This window comes from Pavona decussata, unplaced genomic scaffold (genome assembly GCF_977016875.1).
Source record: "Pavona decussata unplaced genomic scaffold, jaPavDecu1.1 SCAFFOLD_6, whole genome shotgun sequence".
NCBI lineage: Eukaryota > Metazoa > Cnidaria > Anthozoa > Scleractinia > Agariciidae > Pavona > Pavona decussata.
The window spans coordinates 6,925,018-6,948,609 of NW_028145430.1; the positions used below are offsets into that span (position 1 = coordinate 6,925,018).

The 23,592-nt window shown below is 39.2% G+C and overlaps 2 protein-coding genes and 1 pseudogene across 4 annotated transcripts in view; 1 reads left to right on the forward strand and 2 right to left on the reverse strand.

Annotated features, from left to right (window-relative positions):
* The window catches only part of LOC146489505 (uncharacterized), an 88,950-nt gene that overhangs the window by 42,608 nt on the left and 22,750 nt on the right, over nt 1-23,592 (reverse strand). The window lies entirely within an intron of this gene.
* LOC146489509 (uncharacterized) lies at nt 842-7,687 on the forward strand. 3 transcript variants are annotated; one of them, XM_085109106.1, is made up of 10 exons: nt 842-3,165; nt 3,275-3,362; nt 4,012-4,131; nt 4,494-4,610; nt 4,752-4,884; nt 5,313-5,382; nt 5,681-5,735; nt 5,937-6,029; nt 6,141-6,228; nt 6,874-7,687. In XM_085109106.1, exons 2-10 carry the CDS (start codon nt 3,276-3,278, stop codon nt 6,879-6,881), a joined length of 771 nt encoding a protein of 256 aa, XP_084965232.1. In that variant the 5' UTR covers nt 842-3,165; nt 3,275; the 3' UTR covers nt 6,882-7,687. The 3 variants fall into 3 exon arrangements, with proteins under 3 accessions (XP_084965232.1, XP_084965239.1, XP_084965248.1); XM_085109113.1 differs by having other exon boundaries at nt 843-1,816; XM_085109122.1 differs by having other exon boundaries at nt 855-3,362; nt 6,869-7,687.
* Nucleotides 10,810-14,228, reverse strand: LOC146489510 (uncharacterized; annotated as a pseudogene).

Sequence of the window (23,592 nt, forward strand, 5' to 3'; positions counted from 1 at the left end):
GGGGGGGGGAGGGGAAAGCCGTGTGAGGGGGGAATTGAGTAATTCAAAAAGGAGTGGAGGAATCGGAGAAAACTGAGAAAAAAAAAAGGATACGGAAAGAATGGAAAGTTCCCCAAAACTCTGAATGAAAACCCCTCCGAAAATAATCCCACTTTAAGAAGGGCCCCAAATCTCTATTATCTCCGATGATAAACCCAACAGACCAGAACTGAGACAATGGACTATTTTAGCTTGCTATTTAGGCTTTTAGCTTCATGTTTCACGCTAATTTAAGTTCTTCTCATTGTCAAGCCGCAAAATGCTCTCCAATGTCAAGCGCCCCGCCAAAAAGCCAAATGATGAACAAGAGTCCTGCCAACGACCAGCGCTTATATTGAGAATTTTACGATGGTTGCGGAAACAACCTTTGGTCCTTAAATTTGAACATAAGAAGGTTGTGTTAATGTTAGTGAGAAGTTAGGGCGCTGTAGGTCCTTCCTTAGATACGTTACTGGTCAGTTCTATATGAGGGACATTTCACAAGTACACAATTCTGCGATAAAAATAATTTTCGTTTTTCAGTTGCCCGGTAGAAACAAGTTTTCATTCGTCACTCGCATTTTCCATTTTTTTTTCTTTTCTTTGTTTTATCACTCTTTTTGGTTCCATTTCACACGGCTTGCGATGATTAACAAAATCTTTATTAATGTATTCGAGAAAGACTACATATTTTCGTATCTTTATCATCTACGGAACACAGATTGTGCACCTGTTGTGCCATGCTGTAGCTTCTCTGACCAGGCGTGCGTTTCTCAAAACTCCCGAGAACTTCTCGGGCCCGAAAACATTCCGGGGCGCTTCTCGGGTGTTTTTCTCGGGTCCCGAAAAGTGTTTCTCAAAACACCCGAAATTGTCCCGAGTTGCCTCCCGATATTTTCGGGTTAGTTTTCGGGGCAGCCATCTTTATTGATGATTCTAGAATGCCTGTTATCTACATCAGAAACAAGTGCTGTGATGCTAAGATGCATATAATGTTTTACTTCCAAAGGATAAGTATTCTTTTACTCATTTTACAAAAAGTTTTCAATCAAAAGACATCGACAAATGCCGAAATCTCTGCATTTGCAGCTCAACAACGGGAGCTCAACATTTTTGCGCAGTGCATGTGGGTTGTTTTCTTGCATAACATGATATATAACTCATCTACTTTTTTCAGCCAGCCTGCCTGACATCAGGGCATTCAGCGGTCGTCGACACGGCTTCGAAAATTATCAAATTACCTTCGGATGACTATGAGATATTTGTTTTGTACCTTTTGAACTTACAAACGGTGGAAAACACTGCGATGGCTGCGAGGTTTATTTGCGGTTGCTTGATAAGCTTAATTTTTTTTACGGTTTTATACTCATAGACAGCTAAGGTCTTTACAGGTAAGTTTGAGTTTTAATTTTTTTCGTATTTTCGATGTGAATTGTCTTACAACTGGTCCAATTCAGTTGCCTGAAAGCTGGCTGGTGTTCTTAATTGAAAGACTCGAACACCATACTTGCGGTTCGCTTTTCAGTTGTCACTGTTCTTTTTTTATAAAGTATTGAAGTTACTTTATTTAACCCAGAGAAATGATCGAGTCAGTATATACAACACGATTCTATAAATGCTTGTCTTTTCACTGAAGAAATATATAAGCTTGTATACTGTTATCATGGTTGTCTGCGATTGAGTAGCTTTGAAGTCTTGCCGGCATTTTGGCGGGAATTTATGTGGTCGCCGCGTCAAACGTGAAGGTTGTTGCGCCGTCTTTGGAACCGGAAGTGGCGCTTTCAAGTCTGTTCACAAGGTAACCTTAAAAACATGAATTTTACCGTTAATTAAGATAATTTAATTTGTAGGGAAAAAACTAGCAATAAAGCTCAGGAAGTACTTGAAGTTTCAAAATGCTCGTAGAATTCCACGAGCTTAGTTTAAAGTGACGCTTGGTCTTGCATTCCTACCAAGGATAAAAATTGAAATGATTATTGCAATCGTGTTCAAGTTTTAAAGGATAAAAATTTAAGTTGTAACTTCACGGAGGAACCAAATGTTTCACTGAATAAATGTCAGGCTTCATGTCTCTCTCACGTAAGAATTTGATAGGTTTCCTAATTTGCATAATTATGTTGCGGTAATTCTTGGTTTTTTCGTTTTTTCTCTTCGCAATTCTTATGGACGTGTACGCGAAATGAAATGTTTAGATTTTTTGTAGGGTTGAAAAGCACTTGTTGCACAAAGAAAAGGGGGGAAAATCTGGTTTTGTCCGTTATGTTAAGTGGTCAAAGTGGGAAAACTGTCAAATTCTCACATGGCTGGTGCTTTAGTTAAAATCCAATGTTGGAATTGTTCAGTGGAGCAGCTTTAAGTGGTATTTTGCATTCTTCTTTTCAAGGGTGCAATCTGGAAAGGGGAATGAAATCAATTTGGCAATAATCAAGTAATTATAACATCTGTAATTTTATTCTTGGCACTGGTCAACTCTAATGAACCCAACTTCATTGTAACAATTTTTATCAATCCTATCTTGTTTTTTTTTTTTGTTTTTTTGTTTTTTTTGGCAAAAGTTAACTTTCCAGTCGGTCAGACCAGAATTAAAAGTGAAAGATGAAAGTAAAATTTCATGGAAAATTTTTGAAAAATGTGTAATATTGACTTCATGGGGACAAGCTGACAGTATCAAGTTCAAGTTCAAGTTCATTCAAAAATAAAATTAAGGACAACTCTTACCCGCAAGTAGATAGAGCATCTAGGCGGGTAGTGAGAAGACTAATTTATAAGAATTTAAAATGACAGTTTACAGAAATCTATATACAATTTGTCAGTGAGCCATACAAACATTGAAAAAAAAGCAAGAAAAGAAAGTAAGTGAACATATGAAGAAAAAGAAATATAAATTGCTATACTCTAAATAGCTTGATTTAATTACGATCATGTGGTAACTTTCAATTTTGAAAACTCAGAGATAGGAGTAGGAAATAATTATGCAACATAATCATGCTCTTTGTATTCTTTGTATACATTTATTTATTCATTTAATAATTATTTGTTTGTGAGATTTTTTTGTTATAGGGCAAAAAGACCTACTTGTTCTTACCATAGCATGCTATTACCTCTGATCCACTTTGAAAACCAATGAAGAACACTATATTTAATATAGTATGTGCACTTACTTTAAGTTTTTGACCTTTTGTGTCCTTTTTGCATAAGTTGTCATGATAAAGAAAATATATGTGTTAGCAAATTGAGTATTAATATTTTGTCAAAGGATGTCTTCAGAGCAGAAGAGGAAATTTAGTTCAAGGTTTACGGATGAAATGAACAGGGCCCTTGTTGAAGGGTATGGTAAAAATCAAGTAAGTGCAGAATTGTGGTGGACAATTTTTTTAAGGCAGGATATGAAACTGATAAATAATAACAATTCAGTTTAGTTCAGTTTATTGTTTTTGTCATAAATTGTACAAATGCAAAATTGTTTATTGTTTTTGAAACACTAATTTTAAGTGTTCAGGTGTATTTCAATGCATCAGTCAATTCCAGCAGTAGCCATTCTGCTCCCCCCTCCCCAATTCCCTTGGACATTGTAGTGAGATATTTTTTCACATTGTCCATCCTGAGGCATTTAACTTCCTTGTGGTTCATACATTTTTGGTTAAGACATATATTGTGATTAATAACATCTGAGGATGATTAAATAAAATGAAATGACCAAGATCCACAAAATGATGTCATTGGAACAATGATGAGAAATAAGAGTTATCTGAGGCATTCAGTTCATAATTCAAGTTAGTTTCATTTACAATAGAATCAAGGCAGGAACAAACAAGCTGTTCAAATGCCATAGGATACATGTACATGTATGTTTTAAAATAAAGGGGTTTCTTTGTTTCAAAATAATAATTTGTGTTAATTAGTCCATCTGAAACAAAGAAACCTACAGCATTTTAAAAACAGCTTCAGGGCAAAGGTAATTGTGTTTATTTTTTGTAATACTCTATTTTTTAGACCATCCTGAAATCAAAATTCTCAAATACCGTAACAAGCAATACTAAGAAGGATGCGTGGGAAGAGATCACTGTGCGGGTAAATGCAGTTAATACGGGGGACCGAAAAACTGTAGACCAGGTAAAGATAATTTTTAGTATGAACTGAGGTGAAATTGCATTTATTATGAGGAGGCGAGATTTCACCTAGCTTTGCATACATGTAATTAAAAGCTGAAAAACATCTGTTTCCCCATAATTAAGCATGTACTGCCATTTTCTTGCATGTGCTTTGGACACATTGGTGGTGTTGTGGTCAGTGATTTAATTAAAAACCTTCACAAGATAAGTGGGTTGAGTTTTACAAGCACTGATGTCAGAATGCAAACAAAGCAAGTAATAATTATTGATTTGGGTTATTGGATGTATCTCATTTTCACCATTTTCTCTACAAGTTTTGTTCTTTTGACAGTAACTTCAGAGGGTTTATTTTTTCATTTCTAGGTTAAGAAAAAGTGGGAAGATCTGACTGCATTAGTTAAAAAAAAAGAGAGGCAAGCAAGAAATAATGAAATAAAAAGATTAAAAACTACTGGCAATGGAAATTTGCCTGATGATGAGGTACAATGAAATAAACAAATTATATTTTTAAAATAATATCATTATATACATGCAGATATTTATGAACATATTTTGAGGTAATTTTCCTATTTCACAGGAACACAAAGTGATTGACATAACTAATTTTCTTAAAAATGGCAGGAAAGCAGCCAATTTTTAAAATGTAAAGATCACACCCCTTCCACCAGTACCATGACTTCACCTGAACGAAAGGTTGCTGAAGTTCTTGGGCCACAGGCATTTCTTGGCATCAGTGGCGGGATAGATACATTTGGTAAGGATTATTTTAAATATCATTCAAGTTCACTATTGAATTCCAGCTAACTTTTATTTTTGCTTTTAAGTGATTTTTTCCTTCTCAGTTGAATCAAAGCCAAGCAATACAAAATTAATTATCAAACACACTTTAAGTCCTTTGATCTGTTTATTTATTCATTTTGTTTTACATATATATAAATATATAATACAAACATGTCTATGGTACAAATATAAATAAGTCAGCACACCAGGCTAAAACAGGTTTGTAGAAAATCTGGTTTCTTGAAGTTACTTTTTTAATGATAATGCCCAGCTTGCCATCAAACCCTTCAATTGCTAGAAGTTTGAGCAATACTAGTGTGATCATGAATGTATACATTGTCATTTATCTGGGTGGAAAATGAACAGTTATGAATACCTGAGTATGTTTTTTGTTCATTACAGATTTAGAGCCACTGCAGTGGAAGATCAGAGAGGATGGTACTCCAGTTCATGCTGAAATTTCAAGTCAAGAGGTATTCAGGATGAACTTGCCATCATCATGACAAAAGATCAAACGAGGCATTGTGTCTTTGTTTAGTTGGATATGTAGCGTGAAAAAGTGGAAATAACAGATCTGATTCCTGGGTGATCATCTAAGTAGCACAAGAGAGGACTTACAAATATAATTTGTAATATGAAATTACCAATTAACTATAAGTCAAAGGCAGATAATGTAGATCACCCTCTTTTTGCCTCAGATTATTTCTTACTGAGAAAAACCCTTACCTTTGTTTATTTTCATTGTTTAATTAAACATTGCTTTATTTCTTGGGTAATTTGTCAGCAATTCTGGTTGAAGAACAGGCTGGATATATGAGTTTAAAGGTATGTGAATAATATTATTATATTATTATTATTATTATTATTATAATTATGTAATTTGAGAAATAATCATTTTGAGTTGTGTCATTATGATAATCAATATGATTGTTTGTTTTGTTTTTTGGTAACTTATGTTGTACCTTAGCATATTAGGTAACTTTAAACCATACTTAAATAAATTGTTTTTCTACACTTTATATGCAGGGAGAAGAATCTGATGCATTAAGAGAAATAGAGTTGATAGGAGAACCAAACAAGAGGCGTCGCAAAAAGACTCTTGCAGATGCCCAGATGGAGGTTGGTGTTTTATTCATGAATTAGGGCATACATGCATTTTCTTATTCCAGTGATTGGTACTTATTGGCTTACCTAAGAAACATTTCAACCCATTTTTTAATTGGTTTTCAGTATTTTGAGGTTGCAACAAAGTATTACCAGCTGAAGATGGAAAAGGTAAAGCTGGAGATGGACATTCTCCTGGAAAAACAGAAGGAAGGTAATTAAATTTTTCCATTTGATATATTTAATAATATTTGTTGTAAACTTAAAATGTTTGACTTTCGTTCACTGACATTGACTCTGTAATTACAAGCTTAGATATTTACGTTACTTAAAATTATAGTGGAATTAATGTGCAAGCGTTTATAGAGGGCCCTTAACAGTGTTCCAGATAACTTCAAAATCAGAGAGTCAATGAAGAATTTTGAGGGGGCAATAGCTCTGGTTCTCTTTAAACCTTCTTTAGTTTGCCATTCATTTTGTCAGGTCCAGAAGCCAGGATTCTTGGGTTTTTGATCTGGAACACTGCTGATTAAGGCATTTAAGGGTTATCGGCGTAAGCATCACTACCCTCCTTAAATAAAGTTTCTCACTTACTTGTTTATTCACTTACTTGCATACTTAACAAACGCTCACTTGTGGGGATCATGTATCGACACCTGCAATATGTACTTACATACTTGCTGACTTAAATACTCAGTACTCACTTCCTTATTTACTTACTTACTTATTATTAATCACAAATGGCCCTGGTTTAAATAAGCTTTTTTAAATAATTATATATCACTTAAATAGATATTATTATTGTATTAACCTTCCAAAATGGAATTATTAACCTTTTTTTTTTCTCTCCTCAGAATAGACTTTTAACAAGGAGAAACACTGGTTTTTGTTTGCCAGCAGCTAGCTGTGGTGAAAGAAAAATTAACTATAATAATAAGTGTATTATTGTTTGTCTCAGGATTTAGTCACCAAGTTATAAATCATGACATTTTGACATCTTAACACTTGTCTTCATCAGGCAGTGAGATCAACTGGTTGTGCAGCACCATTTATATCATAATGATGATGCATGGGCTTTGATTGGCGCATTTTGACCCTCATTGTTCTGCAGAGAAGTTGTCCCCTTGGCAGGCCGCTGTTGTATGATTCTCCTGTTGTGTTTGTTGACCATATGCATCAATGTGCTTCAGGAATTTTAATTCCACTATCCCTGTTGATGATATTAGAGTCTAATATGTAGATATCAACAGGGATGGTGGAATTAAACGGCCTGAAGCATACGGATGCTCATGGTCAAGAAACGCAAAAGGAGAATCGTACAACAGCGGCCTGCCAAGGGGAAAACATCTCTGCAGAACAATGAGGATCATTATGCGCCAATCATAGCCAACCATCACTATAGAAATGGTGCAGGTCAACCAGTTGACCTCATTGCCTGAGGGAAGACTTTAGCTGTACTTAAGCAGTCAAAAGTCTTAAAATCCAACTGAAAGTGACTACACCTGTACATAATATTTGTGAGACAAATGATAATACTTGTTATTATTGTACTGAGATGAACAACATCCACCTTGTAAACTGCTGTACACTTAAAACTGTGGTCAAACATGAAGACCTTTCTTCAATAGTATTTGATGAGATAGTAAAATGTCACTGTTCTCTACTTATACTTATGTTCTGGCTCAGTTCTGTTAAATTTAGTTTACTCTGGCAAAAGTCAACAAAGTTTGGGGGACTTATGAGCAGGGATACTTATAAAGGAATACAGTAATAGCCCGCATATAAGAACCTGGGTTTTAAGAACCTGTTAGGCTAAAATTTTCATTTGAAGTCCCCTCCACATAAGAACCTATTTAGGCTAAAATTTTAAATTAGGTTCTTATCAGTGGTGTTGCTACAGTGTATAGGTAGAAACTGCTGAATTAAGATCATCATCTATTTAAGAGTAACTTGACATAATTTTCTTTTCTTTCAAGCTTAAGTACCATGTTGTATGTCTATTGTGTTTGCCATTCAAATAATTCCCCAAGTATTTCCAAGTACAGTCGAACCTCTCTAATACGGACACCGAAGGGACAGAGCAAAGTGTCCGTATTAGAGAGGTGTCCGTAAGGAGAGGTTCGACTGTACTGTACTCTACTACAGTATCAAAGAAAGCTTTCTGACCATCTCCAACTCTGTAGGAATCACAAAATATTAAATGTAAAATATCAAAATATATCCCAATGAAATGAACTTGTTATGAATTTGGTATCAACATGAGTTTCTTTCTTATGTTTTGTTAAGGACATATGCTGTACCTGTACTGAACTGCCTATAGGCACTGCTCTGTGGTACAAATAAATGATTTATACTGTATTATGAGATGATATTGATAATATATATGGTATATTCAGATGAAATTCATATGAATATATAAGAACATATTTTAAGAACCTTGGTAGCCTAAATTTGCTTGAAATACCATTTATATAAGAACCTATTTAGGCTAAATTGAAAAATTCAGGTTCTTATATGTAGGCTATTACTGTACCATACATTTTTAAGGGAGAGTGTGTTTATACATAAAGATAGGTCTATAAGCGGAAGGGAGGTGCTTATAACTTGGGGTAGGGGGCTAAAAATGCAAATTTTTGTTTCGAAAAAGAATGCCCTATAACCAAGGTGGACTAATGTAAATAATAAATGGGGGGGGGGGGGGGATTATAATCAGGGTCTTATGATACATGCATTATTTATGAGAAAACATCTTGGATTATTTTTTGGCGTTTTGCGGTGCCCGATTCATTTGATGCAGTTTGATTGGCATCCTCATCCTCATCATCCTCATCCCTGCGATCAACTGCCAGGCCTGCTGGTAGCTGGGTGTTGTCCACAATACACATATTATGGAGAACAACTGTTGCAACAATAATGTTGCAACAGCGATCTGGAGAAAATTGCATGCCCCCCCCAGAAAAATCTAAACAACGAAACCTTTGTTTCAACAATCCAAAAGACCTCTCAACAACATTCCGTGTCTTAGTGTGGCTTCGCTGGTAATTCTGCTCACCGGGGGTGCTCACTTTCTCAGGATTTAGAGGGGTCATGAGATAGGGCTGTAGGGCATACCCCCTGTCCCCTAGCAGCCATCCTCCTTTTTCCCTTGTCTCCATATGCAGTTGCAATGCACTGGCATTGAAGACGGCTGAGTCGTGGGCTGAGCCATGCCATTTGGCGACAAGGTTTGTGAATCTCATCTCTGCATTACAGACTGCCATGACATTGATTGCATGGTACCCTTTGTGGCACACGTAGAGATGCTCCTCTTTTGATGGGGCTCGAATCGGAATAAGAGTGCCATCAATCGCCCCAATTACCTTGGGAAAACCAGCAAGTGTGTAAAAGTTTCTCATGGTTTCCTGCAAGTAAACAAGTGACATACAGATTTATTAAAAAAAAAGTGTTGTGCTGCCTTTACAACTTTACTGCTTGGATCATGATGTTCTAAAGGCTGTATTTACACACAAAGCTACCGCCATTATGGAAAAGATTTTTGGCTTTGCCCTTGACTAACAGACGAATTGGGGACTTGGGAAGCATTCAATAAATTAGTAGTTTTAAAACGCTTGTAAACGGCAAGTTCTGTAACGTGCCAGACCCACAACAGCTACCAATAATTCCAAATCCATAACAAGATGCGGACCGCCGAGAAAACAGTTCGTATTTCGTAGAAGTGCTATTTCAGTGTCTGTTTTTCTTGAAAATTTTTCAATAGTAAATTGTTTTAGCCCGTCTTTTTGTGTAACAACGCATACCCTCTAGGAAATAAACATGAATTATGGTTGTTCCCGACTATGAACAGTGAAAAATAACAACTCAGCAAAACTTTATTTCTTGAAATTCTCGAAGGGCGATATTTCGCGAGAATTCACTTTTGGCGATTTAACAGGATTTTGGAAACCAAATCGCTTTAGATTCGTGATTTCATAGCATTTTTTTTTTTTGGCAACATCCGTGAAAATTACTTAGACTTCTAGGAAGTTATTTTGTGCGTACAATTTTTTATCTTTGTAAATTTCGTATGAAATGGGCATGTGGAGTACCGGGTGTCCGATTAATTTAAAAGGTTTTTTTCTCACAGTAACTATTAATAAGTCAATATGTATTTACATTTAACTCTTCCGTTGTCGTGGGGAACTTTATCCATTCCCTGGCGAAAGTACACAAACAATTCGATATTGTGTGTACACAACGACTTGCGCCTCCGATAACTTTCAGGAAACTTCCGGTTGCGTAATAACGCAAGGCTGTTAATACCTGAAAGAGTTGACAACCGGTGTCAATACAAATTCCCTCTGTGACACGGCTTTTTCACAAGTTATAATGACCAGTAAATAAATAAAAAGAAACTCACTAACCTGTGTCTCCGCACTCAGTGGAAAGTTTCTGTTTGTGTTGCGTCTTAATTCCGGCTCTAACTTATTAATCAACCACTTAATTCGTTCGGGTGACAACCTGTAGCGCTCCACAACCTCGTTTCTTCGCATTCCGTCCAACACCGTTCTTTCATCGTAATTTCTTTTTTCGCGATTTGGCAACAAAAGTGCCCCGACAGCGGCGGCCATTTTTTTCGATAAGATTTTAACCCGAAAAAAGTTTTTCTCGGGAGCACGCAAGCACCCGTAATTTTTCGGGGGAAAATGACGTGACTTTTCTCGGGCCCGAGAATTTCGTGCGCTTTGAGAAACACCAGAAATCGTTTACGGGGGCTTTACGGGGAGCTTCTCGGGAGTTTTGAGAAACGCACGCCAGATTAGAGATGAGCTCCCAACCACCACTGGGTAGTAGATTGGCCGTCCTGTGTGCAGCGGAACTTTGGGTTTGCTGTGCCGTATTAGCCAAAGTTGTCTTCACTTGACACCGAGCCCGACTTTGGTTTAAACTGACAGGAGCCCGTGTATGCACTGTTAATATGCAGAGAGTAGGTGTTAGCGATCTGCCAGAAAGGTACCGTTTGGTGGATCCCGATGTGTCCGCGGATGTTGATGTATTCAACTTTTTTGCATTTGTTGTTCACGGCAAGGTCATCCACAATGTTGAAGTCCTTGAAGGTTCCACGAACGTAATCTCTGAAATCGACACCGTGGGTCGGGTAGCTGCATATTACTCGCCAGTGAGTGGAGTGACTCTGTAGGGACTTCATTCGTGCCAAACTCAAGCGGTACAGATTCCAGTTCTGTGCGTTTTCGTTCACTGGAGAGTTGTACTTGAAAGGTATCTTCTGAAAAGCCGGAAGCTTACGATTTAGAGTACTCCAGGACATGATTAGGGTCCAGGCTCGGACTTGAGATCACAGTAAGCCGGGTAACTGTTTCCGCCATAATCTTAAAGCCTGTAGACGCCACATTTTGAGGCTCCTCTCAGCAGATAATCAAGGTAGGAGGTTGGACGGAAGAGTTTTGCTGGATTTTAGTTGATTTAGGATAATCGTCTCCCTAGAAAAAGGAAAAAGCAACACTACCAAATAATTAAAATCGTTGACGTTTTTGGCAAATATCGCAATATTGTCCACGACTCCCAGTAATGTGCAGATCAGTTCAAACATTGACATTGCGTGGAGCGAGTTCAGGGATCAACGTGGTCGGCCGGAATGTCTTATTGCAAAAGAAAATAAAAAAAAGGAAAGAAAAGATTGCAATTGCTCTGAGTTTAATCTTTCCCAGTTGCAAGTGATGTAGTTTGAAATCCCGATCATATTTTTATTTTATTTTATTTTTTTTTTGCTAAAAGACTGCAATTATAAAAATAGATAAACTTGTGAGCTTTCCCTTGAGAAGAAAAATTCAAAACTTAAACATCAGTGTGGGAATTAAGTATTTTCAGTATTTTTCCTTGCATCCCAGTGTAAGAACTCGTTTGTGCCGTCTGTGCTCAGCAGCTGCTGCAAGTGCCTAGAAGATGAAGAAAGATTTGAAACTTAGACAGTTGAAGAGTGAAGATCATATTCTTGCAGTAAAATCAGTCACGGGATTTTCTCCATCGAATAACTGAGATCCTGAGATCCCTGTGATTTTGTAGGTTAAAACGGTAAACGGCGTGAGGAATTATAATATAATTATAAGTGATATTTCTTGGTCATGCGGCGTTACTAAGCAAAACTATAGACAAGCGTATTAAGCCCTAAAATAGGCTAAATAAAACGGTCATTTCCTTCCTTTCAGGGTTCGGTCCGTGCATCGCTTGCCGGTTTGAGTTTTGTTCCTAACATTTTGAGTTTGGTCATAATGTATCAGTCAATTCCAAGCGCGATCATCCCCCCCCCGGGCGACCCCCGGGCATTTGACCCCTGTTCGGCTCCACATAGTGGGGCATTTGACGCGAATAAAAACCCGACCCATCGGGCATTTGACCCGTCGAAAAAATGCTGGTCAGCGGTCGCATAAATTGTCGGAATGCTTTATTCACAGCCAGAATTTACGCGTATATTTTGCGTCAAACAGTTTTTAATGTAGTAAGCCATTTAATACTACCATAGAGAAGCGTTATAACAAATATATCTGAGATTTTTTTTGGCATGGCGGGGTTACATATTGCCCTTCGCTTCTCATTTTTAGTGGTATGTCCAAGTTCGAGGGGGGTGAATAGGTCTACGGATCGGCGGATTTGGTATATATTTTAGCCCGGATTCTGGATTCAGAGCAAAATTGTAACGGATCTGCGGATCCTATGATCACAGCGGATCGCGGTTTTATCCAGTTTTGGGGCCCGGATTTTGGATTTTGGTTGTTAGGAAGTTCAAGTTTGCTCTTTTTCTCGTATCTGCAAGATTTTGTTTCGATACAGACGTTGGTTACATAAATATTTCGTTGATAGTCATCCTCAACGCTAAAACACAATATCACGCAACGCAACTCCAACAACTGAAGTCGCCTTGTATCTCGCGTATCATCTAACGCGGCAAACAATTTGCGGATTCGGATTAAGTTGATTTTTTGAGCGGATCAACGGATTCAGTCATTGATTTTAGCGGATCGGCGGATTTACATACCCTTATTCACCCCCTCAAAGTTCCCTCAAGCTTCGTTCTCCCTTTGCTCGGCGTTCGAAGCTCGACTTGTTGGCATGTCTAGGTTTCATAACATAGTGTTTTTTATCATTGTTCTTGTTATCACACGTATTAGCAAACTTCACGTACATTTAACATAAAAGAAAAGCGAGTATCGGTACATATATCGTTAAACTCTCTGTTAGTTGAGTTTCATATGTGATGTTATGCATTATCTTTAATAATAAATTGTTTTAAATTTATTAATGTATGAATTTCGTTGATTTTTATATAAACAGAGCTAGCGAGTACAAAAAAAAACCAACACGATGACTTTTCAGCCCCAACCAGTGGGGCATTTGACCTAGAAATCGGCCCATATAGAGGGGAATTTGATCAGGCATTTTTAAAAAAGTCAAATGCCCGGGGGTTTGCCCGGGGGGGGGATGATCGCTTTTGGAATTGACCCAGACATAACTTTTAACGCTTAAGGCTGGAAAACATCGTCAGATGAATAGTTTTGTGTCGTAGACAAAACACTTACGAGAAAAGTGATGCCAATAAAAGCCGCGATTATCTTAAATGTCATCGTTAGCTTTCCTCGTAATACGCCGGTTTTGAATTTAGCTCGAAGAAAGAAACAGAGTTTGGAAACCGCTTCGTTGCTGACCGCAAGTTTCTCCTTAACAAGCGAGCAGCCTAGGCTATGTGTTATATTACGTAGCACCAAAATATCAGGTAAATAAATCAAAAACACGAAAACATATTCCACTTAACATGTTTTGTGGACTAGACAAAGGAAGCAAAAAAATTCGGTTGTTGCTGTGACAACTTGATGTCAATCGGAGTTTGCCATTTTCATTTTTCGTGCATGGTTCGTTCCTAAAGCAGTGCACGGCAAGCAAGGTGTTAAGTCTGGGATCATTTATTTATCCAAGAGACAACTTGAAACTGAATGAAGATTCTTTTGATGAAAAGCATTATTATTCTTGTTGACTGTTGAAAAGTTTTTCCCGTTGATTTTGAGGTTTTTGGTTAATGCGCTGTAAAACTGAATGCATTATTTTGAGTCGGAGCAAACAATAAATTTGAAACTTCAGTCCTCCTTCATCCTGCGAGAAAGAGATTGTCTCACTTTTCTGCTCCGAAGCAGAAAGGAAACCTCTGGCTTGCAGGGTAGTTCCCATTACATAAGAAAAGAGATACGCTGCTACAAGTCGTATGTCTATACTTACGATTCACCCGCTATATTTTGTCAAAGTCAATTTGGTGGGTTCTCGCATAGCTAGTCACTCCAAGGTTGCGAATGTTTACAAAATGAATTGTTTAGTTGTATATATGTATACTGTACGTAATATTCAATATAATATTCTAATTTTGGAAAATGTTAGTAAAATTTTTATATATCACACCTTACGATTTCACACCTCATTCAGATCAAGCCGTATTTTTGCATTTTTCATGTTGAGTTCAGTCAGTGATTTGAGGAATCAGTGTTTGGATTGTTTACATTAAATAACTAGTAATAACCAAGGATTAGTAAAGTGCGTTTGATTTATCTTTTCTCTGCTAAAATTCTCTGCTAAAACCAGAAATTCGTTAGCAAAAGTGAACAATTTCTTACGGCCTGGGGACTTTTTGGCAGTGAAAATAAGGAATAAAGTAAGTCTGCACGCTGGAATATTGAGAACTGCGCTTGTGTTAAGTTTGTCCGAATCAACAAGCCAATGAGAACCATTCGCATGGGAGTTGAACATGTATTTAGCAATACGACGCAAATTATCTCGGTGTGAATCAATTTGTGGCCGGGATATTCAAACTCCGTAAACTAAAGAGTACAAAAGAAATTTGGCCAAAAGCTTTGGCTGATCAAATTTAAGATCTCTAAGCTCTAAAAGAGTCTCAACATCAATTTTTGTCTTTTCCTTATATTTCTCTAAATTGATGTACCGTGTGGACTTTATACACGAATGTCCGATGGAAACCAAAAAACGCGAATGTCAGCTTCCCATGCACCAAACCTTTATTTCTCAGCTTTGATCAGAGAATCTTTTACCAAGCACCTTATAAGTATTCTGAGTTTGAAGATATTTGAAACCATTTTTACAGAAATTATTTTTAATCGGATTTATATACAAAGCCTGCATCAGTTAGCGCCATATTTGGCAGCATTCAAATCTCTTACTCTCAGGTGTATTTGCAATGTGAAAAGATCGCTGACCAAACCACAAGCTCTTTTTTTAGGATTGGTAGGCAAGTCTGAAGCATTATGGTACATCTGGATGACTGTTAAAAAACGTTTGGTTGTTGAGTCAATCGACGGTTTGCATATTTTCGTGAGAAACTGTTCCTGCCATTTAGTTTCACTGTTGCAAGAGATTCGCGAATCCATATTGTCACAACGCCTCACTTGTGTGATCAAAACATCCCTATCTTGTAAAAGTCAACCGAGTTATACCTTCAGACACGAAATATAAATCTCAAGTACTTTTTTGTTGTGAGCGCAAAGATGAGAGGTGGTTATATGCATTTTTAAATATTGTTAAAGCAATAAAGTGTGGCTTGTATGGTCAGCACAATTAGTATGGCGACTTTTTAACTACCTCATTATTAACCTCGCACTCAACCTTCGCCAAACAATCATGTCTGTAAAAGACGACGTGTTTTTTTGTTGTTGTTGAACAACATAATTTGGGCACATATTGTACGCAACATCGTTGTACGGAATTTTATAAGGCTAGGAAAGATTTGATCTTCCACGTTGGTCTGAGGGCCGAAATACTATTCATCTTGTCTTGAGGATTCTCCGAAGAGAACCTTCCGCATACCAAGTTGATAAAATGGGTCAGGGAGTCGGTTAGAGATTTTCGCGATTACATGGAATGGCGACACAGTGATTCAGCGACCAAGGGTACACAGTTGTTCCATATGATCGATAGCTTATTTTTATTATAACCGACAGAAAAACCCGGCTTAATGTTTTCGCTGCTTGTGTTCAAGACACTCAATGAAATTTCCAATTTACAAACACGCGTTTCAGGTTGCTCCTTCTAAGATGACTGAATTGGCATCACAAAATTAAACAATAAAGCAATCGAAAGTCGGTACAGCTTCGTCAAGCTTACATGCAAGTGCCAAAATGAAATGCGAGATTGTAAGAAATCTGAACGAGGCTCGCGGTGAGTGAAGCAGTTGTTTAAGGATCACAAGTAAAATAACGATTGATCTGTTTCGCAGCTGAAAAATTACACTGGACTACAAAAACAAAGGAATTTGTAAAAACAGTACAACTAACTGGGGAGACGCTGTACAATCCATTTCATACCTGAACATCATGAACTATTTTCTTGATTCTGATGGAAAACCGATCTCAATTATTATTATAAAAGTAAACATTGGCTCCCTCCAAATCAAATGAGTTGTTCTCTTGGCCTGTGTAAATCACCAAGGCGGCAGTTGGCCTCAGAGTCTTTTCATGTCCCAGTATTTACACGGAGCATTTTTCCTGGAAGTAAAATTGTGTCTTAAACTATGCACAAAATGATATTGGGCTTTCCGGGAAAACGTTATGTCAGTAAACTCTCCAAAGTAAGAAAAGATCATTTTTTCGAGATCAAGCGACGGGAAGTTCAAGACAGGATAGCCTTATATTCCGTGAAATGTCAAAAGGTTCGTTAAAACCGATTTTCTTTCGCACCGGAAGTCTACATTTCATTTCAATTGTCTTAAGGGAGCTACCTTATCTTAGTATTTATTCAACAGGCGACTGGGTCAGTTGCTTCTGTTTATTTTATTTCCGAGCAGAACATGTTTCGAAAGTAAACATTGAAGCATTTGTCTGTAGAAGAAAAAATGAATTTCACGAAGTCATTTTCTTAAAATACACCTGATTACCTTTTCAGTTTGCAGTGGATAAAGAAAGGATTAAAATTAAGCCTAGAATGCAGAAAACGGGAAATTGGGGCAGCCTCAGAGGCTCTCAACTACTTTCCAGACGTTCAGAATACTATTAAATGATTAAATGCTAATTTAGGTTTGTTGAAAAAAAGACAGTCAATGTCGTTTGGACATAGATTCGTCTACACTTGCTTAATTCTGTGCGGATAGAAAAGAATAAATTAAATGAACGAGAAATACTTAAAAATAATTCCTAAATTCTTTTCACAATCTCTCGTTTTACATCCATTCCGATTGACTTTCAGATCGGTTTAGTTACAGGTTAAGTCTCTATTAAGACCCCTCCCCTCGCCCCTCGGGCCTACCCACCATAAATTCTGGCTCAAATTAGAACAAGGAAACACGTACGCTCTCTATTTGGTCTCACCCGAGACTTATTTCGCGTGAGACCCTTATTAGAGAGCTTGCTCGCAAGCTAAACAAAAAAAATATGAGTTTTGTTGACTTTATGAAATTTTAAGAAGACGAGGCTTCAGCGTGAGAAGTAAATAGAGACCATTAGATTCTAGTCACGAGTTCGACTACGAATAAGACTTGAAGTTTGTAGCGAAGTAGTAACAACAGAGATACCCCGGGAGTTTTAGTTTACTCTTTGTGAGCGACGCACTGAATTCCAAAAAGACGAGATCACTTACGTTTCGATGAGACAAGGATTCATTTTTGCCACCACGCCGTTCTCTCCAAACCCTGTAGTAAAATAACGACGGCTTTCTCGTTTCACCGCCAAAATGATACTGGTTCACTCACTCGAACTCTTTGTCTATTGCAAAAAAGTCGTAGGAAAAACTCGTAGGTCTCAAATGTTGTGCTGAGAAGGTAAGTGACGCGTGCGCGAGGCGAACGAAACCTTAGTTTCCGGAGAGAGGGACCCCCAAATTAAAAACGAAACAAACCTGCAGCACAGGGGAGGGGAAGGGCAGGCAAATGGTTGATACGCATGCGCATGCAGACTATTGTATTTTTGATACAAGTGTTTAAAGCATTCAGAGTAGTATTTCAGCTGTCAATTATTTTAGCATAGCTTGTTTACTGACTTATTTTTTAGATGTCCGTTCTCGCGATGGATCTGAGCAAAGAAGGACTTCTAATCGCAATCCGACGTAATTTAAAACTAGGGCTTTATAAATCTATAAATTCCATATCGTGGCTTTTATATTTAGGACGTCAAACTATTCCTGTTAATAAATCACATCATTTATTCATCATGTATTCTAGAGTATTATGTTGTTCTTAGATAGCCGTAATGAGCTCGCGAGAGCCGCAATCAGTAGTATCTTACAACGCGGAGAAGTCGGGAAAGGACGTAACCATGGCAACCGGGATAGTAGCAGCGGGGTCAGCGATTCTCCGTACCAGGTTAGCTCGGCCAGCACCCTGAGAGACACCGAGAGTATCAGAGAAGTAATGCCTGTTGCTTTGATTAAGTTAAATATGAATCTTTGTAGTGGAGTAAATAAGATAAAACGTAAAATCAAATGCAAGGTTGATCGGACAACTAAAATAATTTTATTGCCCAATATTTCGGTTAGACAACACTAACCAATTATTTTAGCTGTCCGATCAGCCTTGCGTTTGATTTTACGTTTTATTCAACATTGCTGATCCTGATTACACAAAGATCCGGCTACACTTTGCTGCTGTTTGTACAAGTGGTTCTTGCTACATTCAAGAGTACCTTAAATAAGATAAACCTGCCTTGGGTAAGCTATGAAGAACAAGTCAAATTGAAACCACAGGAGACACTTTTTGAAATGCTTCTTGTCAGACAAAGTTGCTGCCTGGTGCGTGTGGACTTGTGAGCTTTCTTGTTCGTTACTAACTTCTGTGTGGTAGTTTTGTTGACTTATTTTTGTCATATATCCTTACTTTAAAGTTGGCTGAGCTCATTTGTTTTGTTGGTTACTACTCAATCTCGTACCCAGAGTCCTCAGGCTTTTTGGTCAGCGGTTAGGCGCCAGGAGAGACTCTGGGGACATCGAAAAAATTCAAAATTTTTGATTGGCTGCTCCGTAACGGTTTCCATTTGTTTTACCGCAGAATTCCTGCGGTAATAAAATTCGATGTCCCCAGCGTCTCTCCTGGCGACTAACCGCTGACCAAAGAGCCTGAGGACTCTGGGTACGAGATTGGTTACTACTGTCATGTCAGAGGTATTCTCGCCCTTGTCTCTTTGGGTAACGTGACAGAAAGTGAGGAGGCTGGACTGGGAGTTGCTGGCAGTTTTAATAAGTTTGTTTCTTACTTTTTCTGTGCTTCTGAGTACTCGTACATCTTTATGAGATATAAATAAACAAGAAATGTTAATGGCTGTTTCTACAGGTATTTATCCACTCAAAGAAAAAACTTTCCTTTCTTAGGTAGAATCATAAACACTTACACTTACTTAATAAAAAATTGAGAAAATAAAAGCCCTTATAGAAACACGAACCGTTGGCGAATGCCTCTGTGCTTTTTACACTCGTCTGAAATGTTCTTATCAATAAAGATTTGGTAATGCAGAGACAAGCAAAAATTAACGATAAAAACCGACGTTTCGGTGTCTTCATGACGCCATTGTCAAGGAGAAATAAAAAATTACAGTATTTTAAAAATTTCAACGAGTATTGCTATCAATTTTAAAGAACCACTGGAAAAAAAGTTTGGAAGGTCAGTATTATCAGGCTTCGGATTCCAACCAAAAAACTCAGAAGTTTTAACCACTTCATACACCGTACAATAAACGTTATCACAAGAAAGTACTGCTCAGTTGCTTTCGTTAGGATTCTTTCCGCATAATCAAAAATGAGAGACACCTGGAGCTTAGTTATACAACAACATATTAGTACTGTGATGGCGTGGAGGGCCTGGACGCGTGGGGTGGCGGGAACATTATGTATTCACAATATATATTGTCACGTTTTGCACTATGTAGATTAGTATAAGCAGAACGCCGAACGGGCATTAATGGTTGCCCATTATTAAGCGTGTAATATGACTAAAGGACATTAAATTGGCGACGAGGATAAAAGTGGAATGGCCGTCAACATTGGATACAAGCAATTTCCCGAATTCGATGTTCGGAAAGACCCTGAAAACGTCTACGCTCGTTTTGTAAAATATGCTAAACGATTCAAAGACAACCACTTGAAAGCCTACAACATCACAGACAAGGCACAACAACGGTCGTTATTCTTAGATTCGATTGGTGAAAGCACTCTCGAGATATTTTTGAACAGCTTGGTGACACAGGAACGGATCTGGACGGAGCCATCAACGCGCTACTAAACAAGTTCAAAGAATCGCAAAACCGGCTGTTCAATATACACAAATTTCGTTGCATCAAACAAGGCAAAGACGAAACCTGGGATTCGTTCATCTCTAAGCTCACAGCAGAAGGTGAACACTGTGATTTTCCGGCAGGCTGGTTAGATACTGAGATACTAATGGCTATGATAGAGAACGGTAAATCGAAGAGGGTGAGGAGAAAGTTGTTACAAGACCAGCTAACGTTAGTCGAAACTCTTAAATACGCCAGAGGCCTCGAAAGCGTCGATCAACACGCTACGAAAGTAGAGAGTCAAGCGCCAAATGATGTTACCGTCAAGCAAGAAGTCGATAAAATCACAGCGGATAGAAGGAAGGAAAAATCGTGCTTTAACTGCGGGAAACATTGGCCGCACCAAGGTGGATCAAGAAAATGCCCGGCTTTTGGAAAGCAGTGTGCACGATGCGGGAGAAGAAACCATTTTGCGAAATGGTGTAAAAGCAAGCAAGAAGTTAAGGCCACAAGGGACCTAGGGCAAGCAGGCGAGCAAAGATCTGACACGTCGTCTGACAGCAGTGACGAAGGGTCCACGTGCATTCTGCAAGAGGTAAACCCTATGGGACCATCGGACAATAGGCCCCTAAAGAAAGTGCTAATTAGTGGCGTTGGCGTCACGGTACTCCCTGACAGCGGTGCTACGGTCAACGCTATAGATGAGTCAACGTTCAAGAAATTCGGCCTGGACAAAAGAGTAAAGATCAGAAAATCAAGATGCCAAATAAAGCCGTACGGGGCTGCTTCAGAGGCAAACACGCTACCGGTGCTGGGTTGTTTTGAAGCGCTTACGGAATCTAAGACGAAAATGAAAGTGGTCACGTGGCAGCTAATAAAAGGAGATACCCAGACCGCACCGTTGCCTAGTTACATAGACGGAAGAGACCTTGGAATGATTCGGGTCACCAATGCGATTGCAAAGGAAAGCAATCAATCTGAAGAAACCGACAATGTAAAAGAAATCTTAGAGGAATTCAAGGACCAGTTCCAAGGAATTGGAAAGCTAAAGGGAATTCTGGTCGATTTGAATGTAGACCCCGACTTTAAGCCGGTCGCACAGCCACCACGCCGACAACCGTTCAGCGTACGTCAAAAGATGGAAGATGAAATACAACATCTCATTGACCAAGACATCATTGAAAAGGTCAGCGAGCCAACGGGATGGGTGTCACCACCTGTGGTTACCCCCAAGAAGGATCAGAGCCAAATACGCCTGAACGTGGACATGCGCGTGGCAAATCAAGCAATACCCCGCAGACACACCCAGCACGCCGCGATAGACGACGTGGTCAATGAACTTAGCGGATCAACTGTGTTTTCGCACCTGGATATGAGCAAGAGATACCACCAACTGGAGCTTGATTTGAGCTCGAAGAACATTACGACATATTCGACTCACATTGGCTTGTACAGATATAAGAGGCTGAACTATGGCACAAGATCAGCAGCAGAGATATTTCAAGAGACGATCAGGGAGGAATTGACTCACGACCTAAATGGAGTCTTTAACATTAGTGATGACATCATTGTACATGGGCGTGACACAAAAGAACACGATGCAAACCTGAAAGCGCTCCTTGAGAAGAATGGCGAAAAGAATGTGACATTCAACAAAGTGAAATGTGAATTTAAAAAAGATCGCGTTGTTTACTATGGCTTGATGTTCTCGAAAGATGGAGTATCGCCAGATCCGTGCAAGGTGAAAGCCATTAAGTCGGCGGAACGCCCTAGAAATGCCACGGAACTTAACTCATTCCTCTGTACAGTCAGATATAGTTCACGATTCATGGAAGCCAGCCGGTATCAGAGGGCTGCCTGCAAACTCGGTGAACTAGTTACGGGAAAATTCGAGTGAAAGCAAGAACACTCTGAAGCATTCGAGGAACTCAAGGACATGCTTAGTAGCGATACGGTCCAAGCATACTTTGATCCCCAGGCGGAACACGAGCTCCACATCGGATGCCCTGTGGGGCTGGCCGCAACCCTCACGCAGAGAAACCGGGGTAGCAGTGTTGGCGAATCGTGCAGTATGTTAGTCGGAGCCTCACAGACCGGAAACAGATCGAGTTAGAAGCTTTGGCCGGTGATTTCGGTTGCAAGAAATTTCATCTGTTCCTGTACGGGAGACCCTTTAAGATTGTGACAGAACACAAACCTCTGGAAAGTGTGTTCAACAAACCCACGCACACGACCTCGATCCGTGTCCAAAGGATCGTCAACTGTATGATGGACTATGACTTCGTGGTCGAGTACCGCCCGGGAAAGGAAAACATATCTGACTACACTTCATGGCACCCTGTGTCACTCCTCGAGTGTTCCAAGTTCGAAATGAGAACGACTAAGGAGGTACGCCATTATGTAAATTACGTTGTGACGTGCAACACGCCCAAAGCTGTCACCAGAGACCAAGTGAAGGAAGCTACTGATGAAGACCCGGCACTAGTTGAATTGAAGAAGTGTATCAACCAAGGCTGGATAGACACAAAGGTTTCAAGTATACAGGGATACAGGCACATTTTCCATGAACTCACCATAGTAGACGGGATGGTCTTGAGAGGGGATAGGGTTGTCGTACCGGCAAAACTTAGACAGAGGATGGTAGAGATAGCGCATGAGGGGCATCAAGGGCTTGTACGGATAAAACACAGGCTCCTGAGAGCACATGTATGGTTTCTGGGAATGGACTCCCAATGTGACATGTTTGTGTCCACTTGCATCGCCTGCCAATCTAACACACCCCAAACACGTCGCGAGCCACTGAAGATGACTGAACTACCTGGTGGACCGTGGGATAAGGTCAGCGTGGATTTTTGCGGGCCTATGGCTAATGGAGACCTCGCCCTCGTATTCTATGCCAATATTCCAGATACCCAGTGGTCAAATTCGTGGGATCCACTAGTGAAAAGGCAACCATCCCGGTGTTCGAGAGGGTGTTTGACACATATGGAGTACCAGAGGAGATCAAATCGGATAACGGTCCACCTTTCAACAGCCATAAATTTGAAGAATTCTCACAAGAAGAAGGGTTCAAGCACCGGAAAGTCACACCAGGGTGGGAAGAAGCCAAAGTCGAAAGGTTTATGCAGAGAATAAAGAAGACTGCACGGATCGCTGCATTGGAAGGCAAACCGGTGAGGGATGAAGTGCGCAGGGGAGTCAGAGCATACAGAGCAACTGAACATGCAACCACCGGAGTCAGCCCGAACAAACTCATGTTTGGAAGGGAGCTACGGGGAAAATTCCCAGAGGTCAAGCGACAACCTAAACATCCGGACGACACGGTGATCCGCCACAAC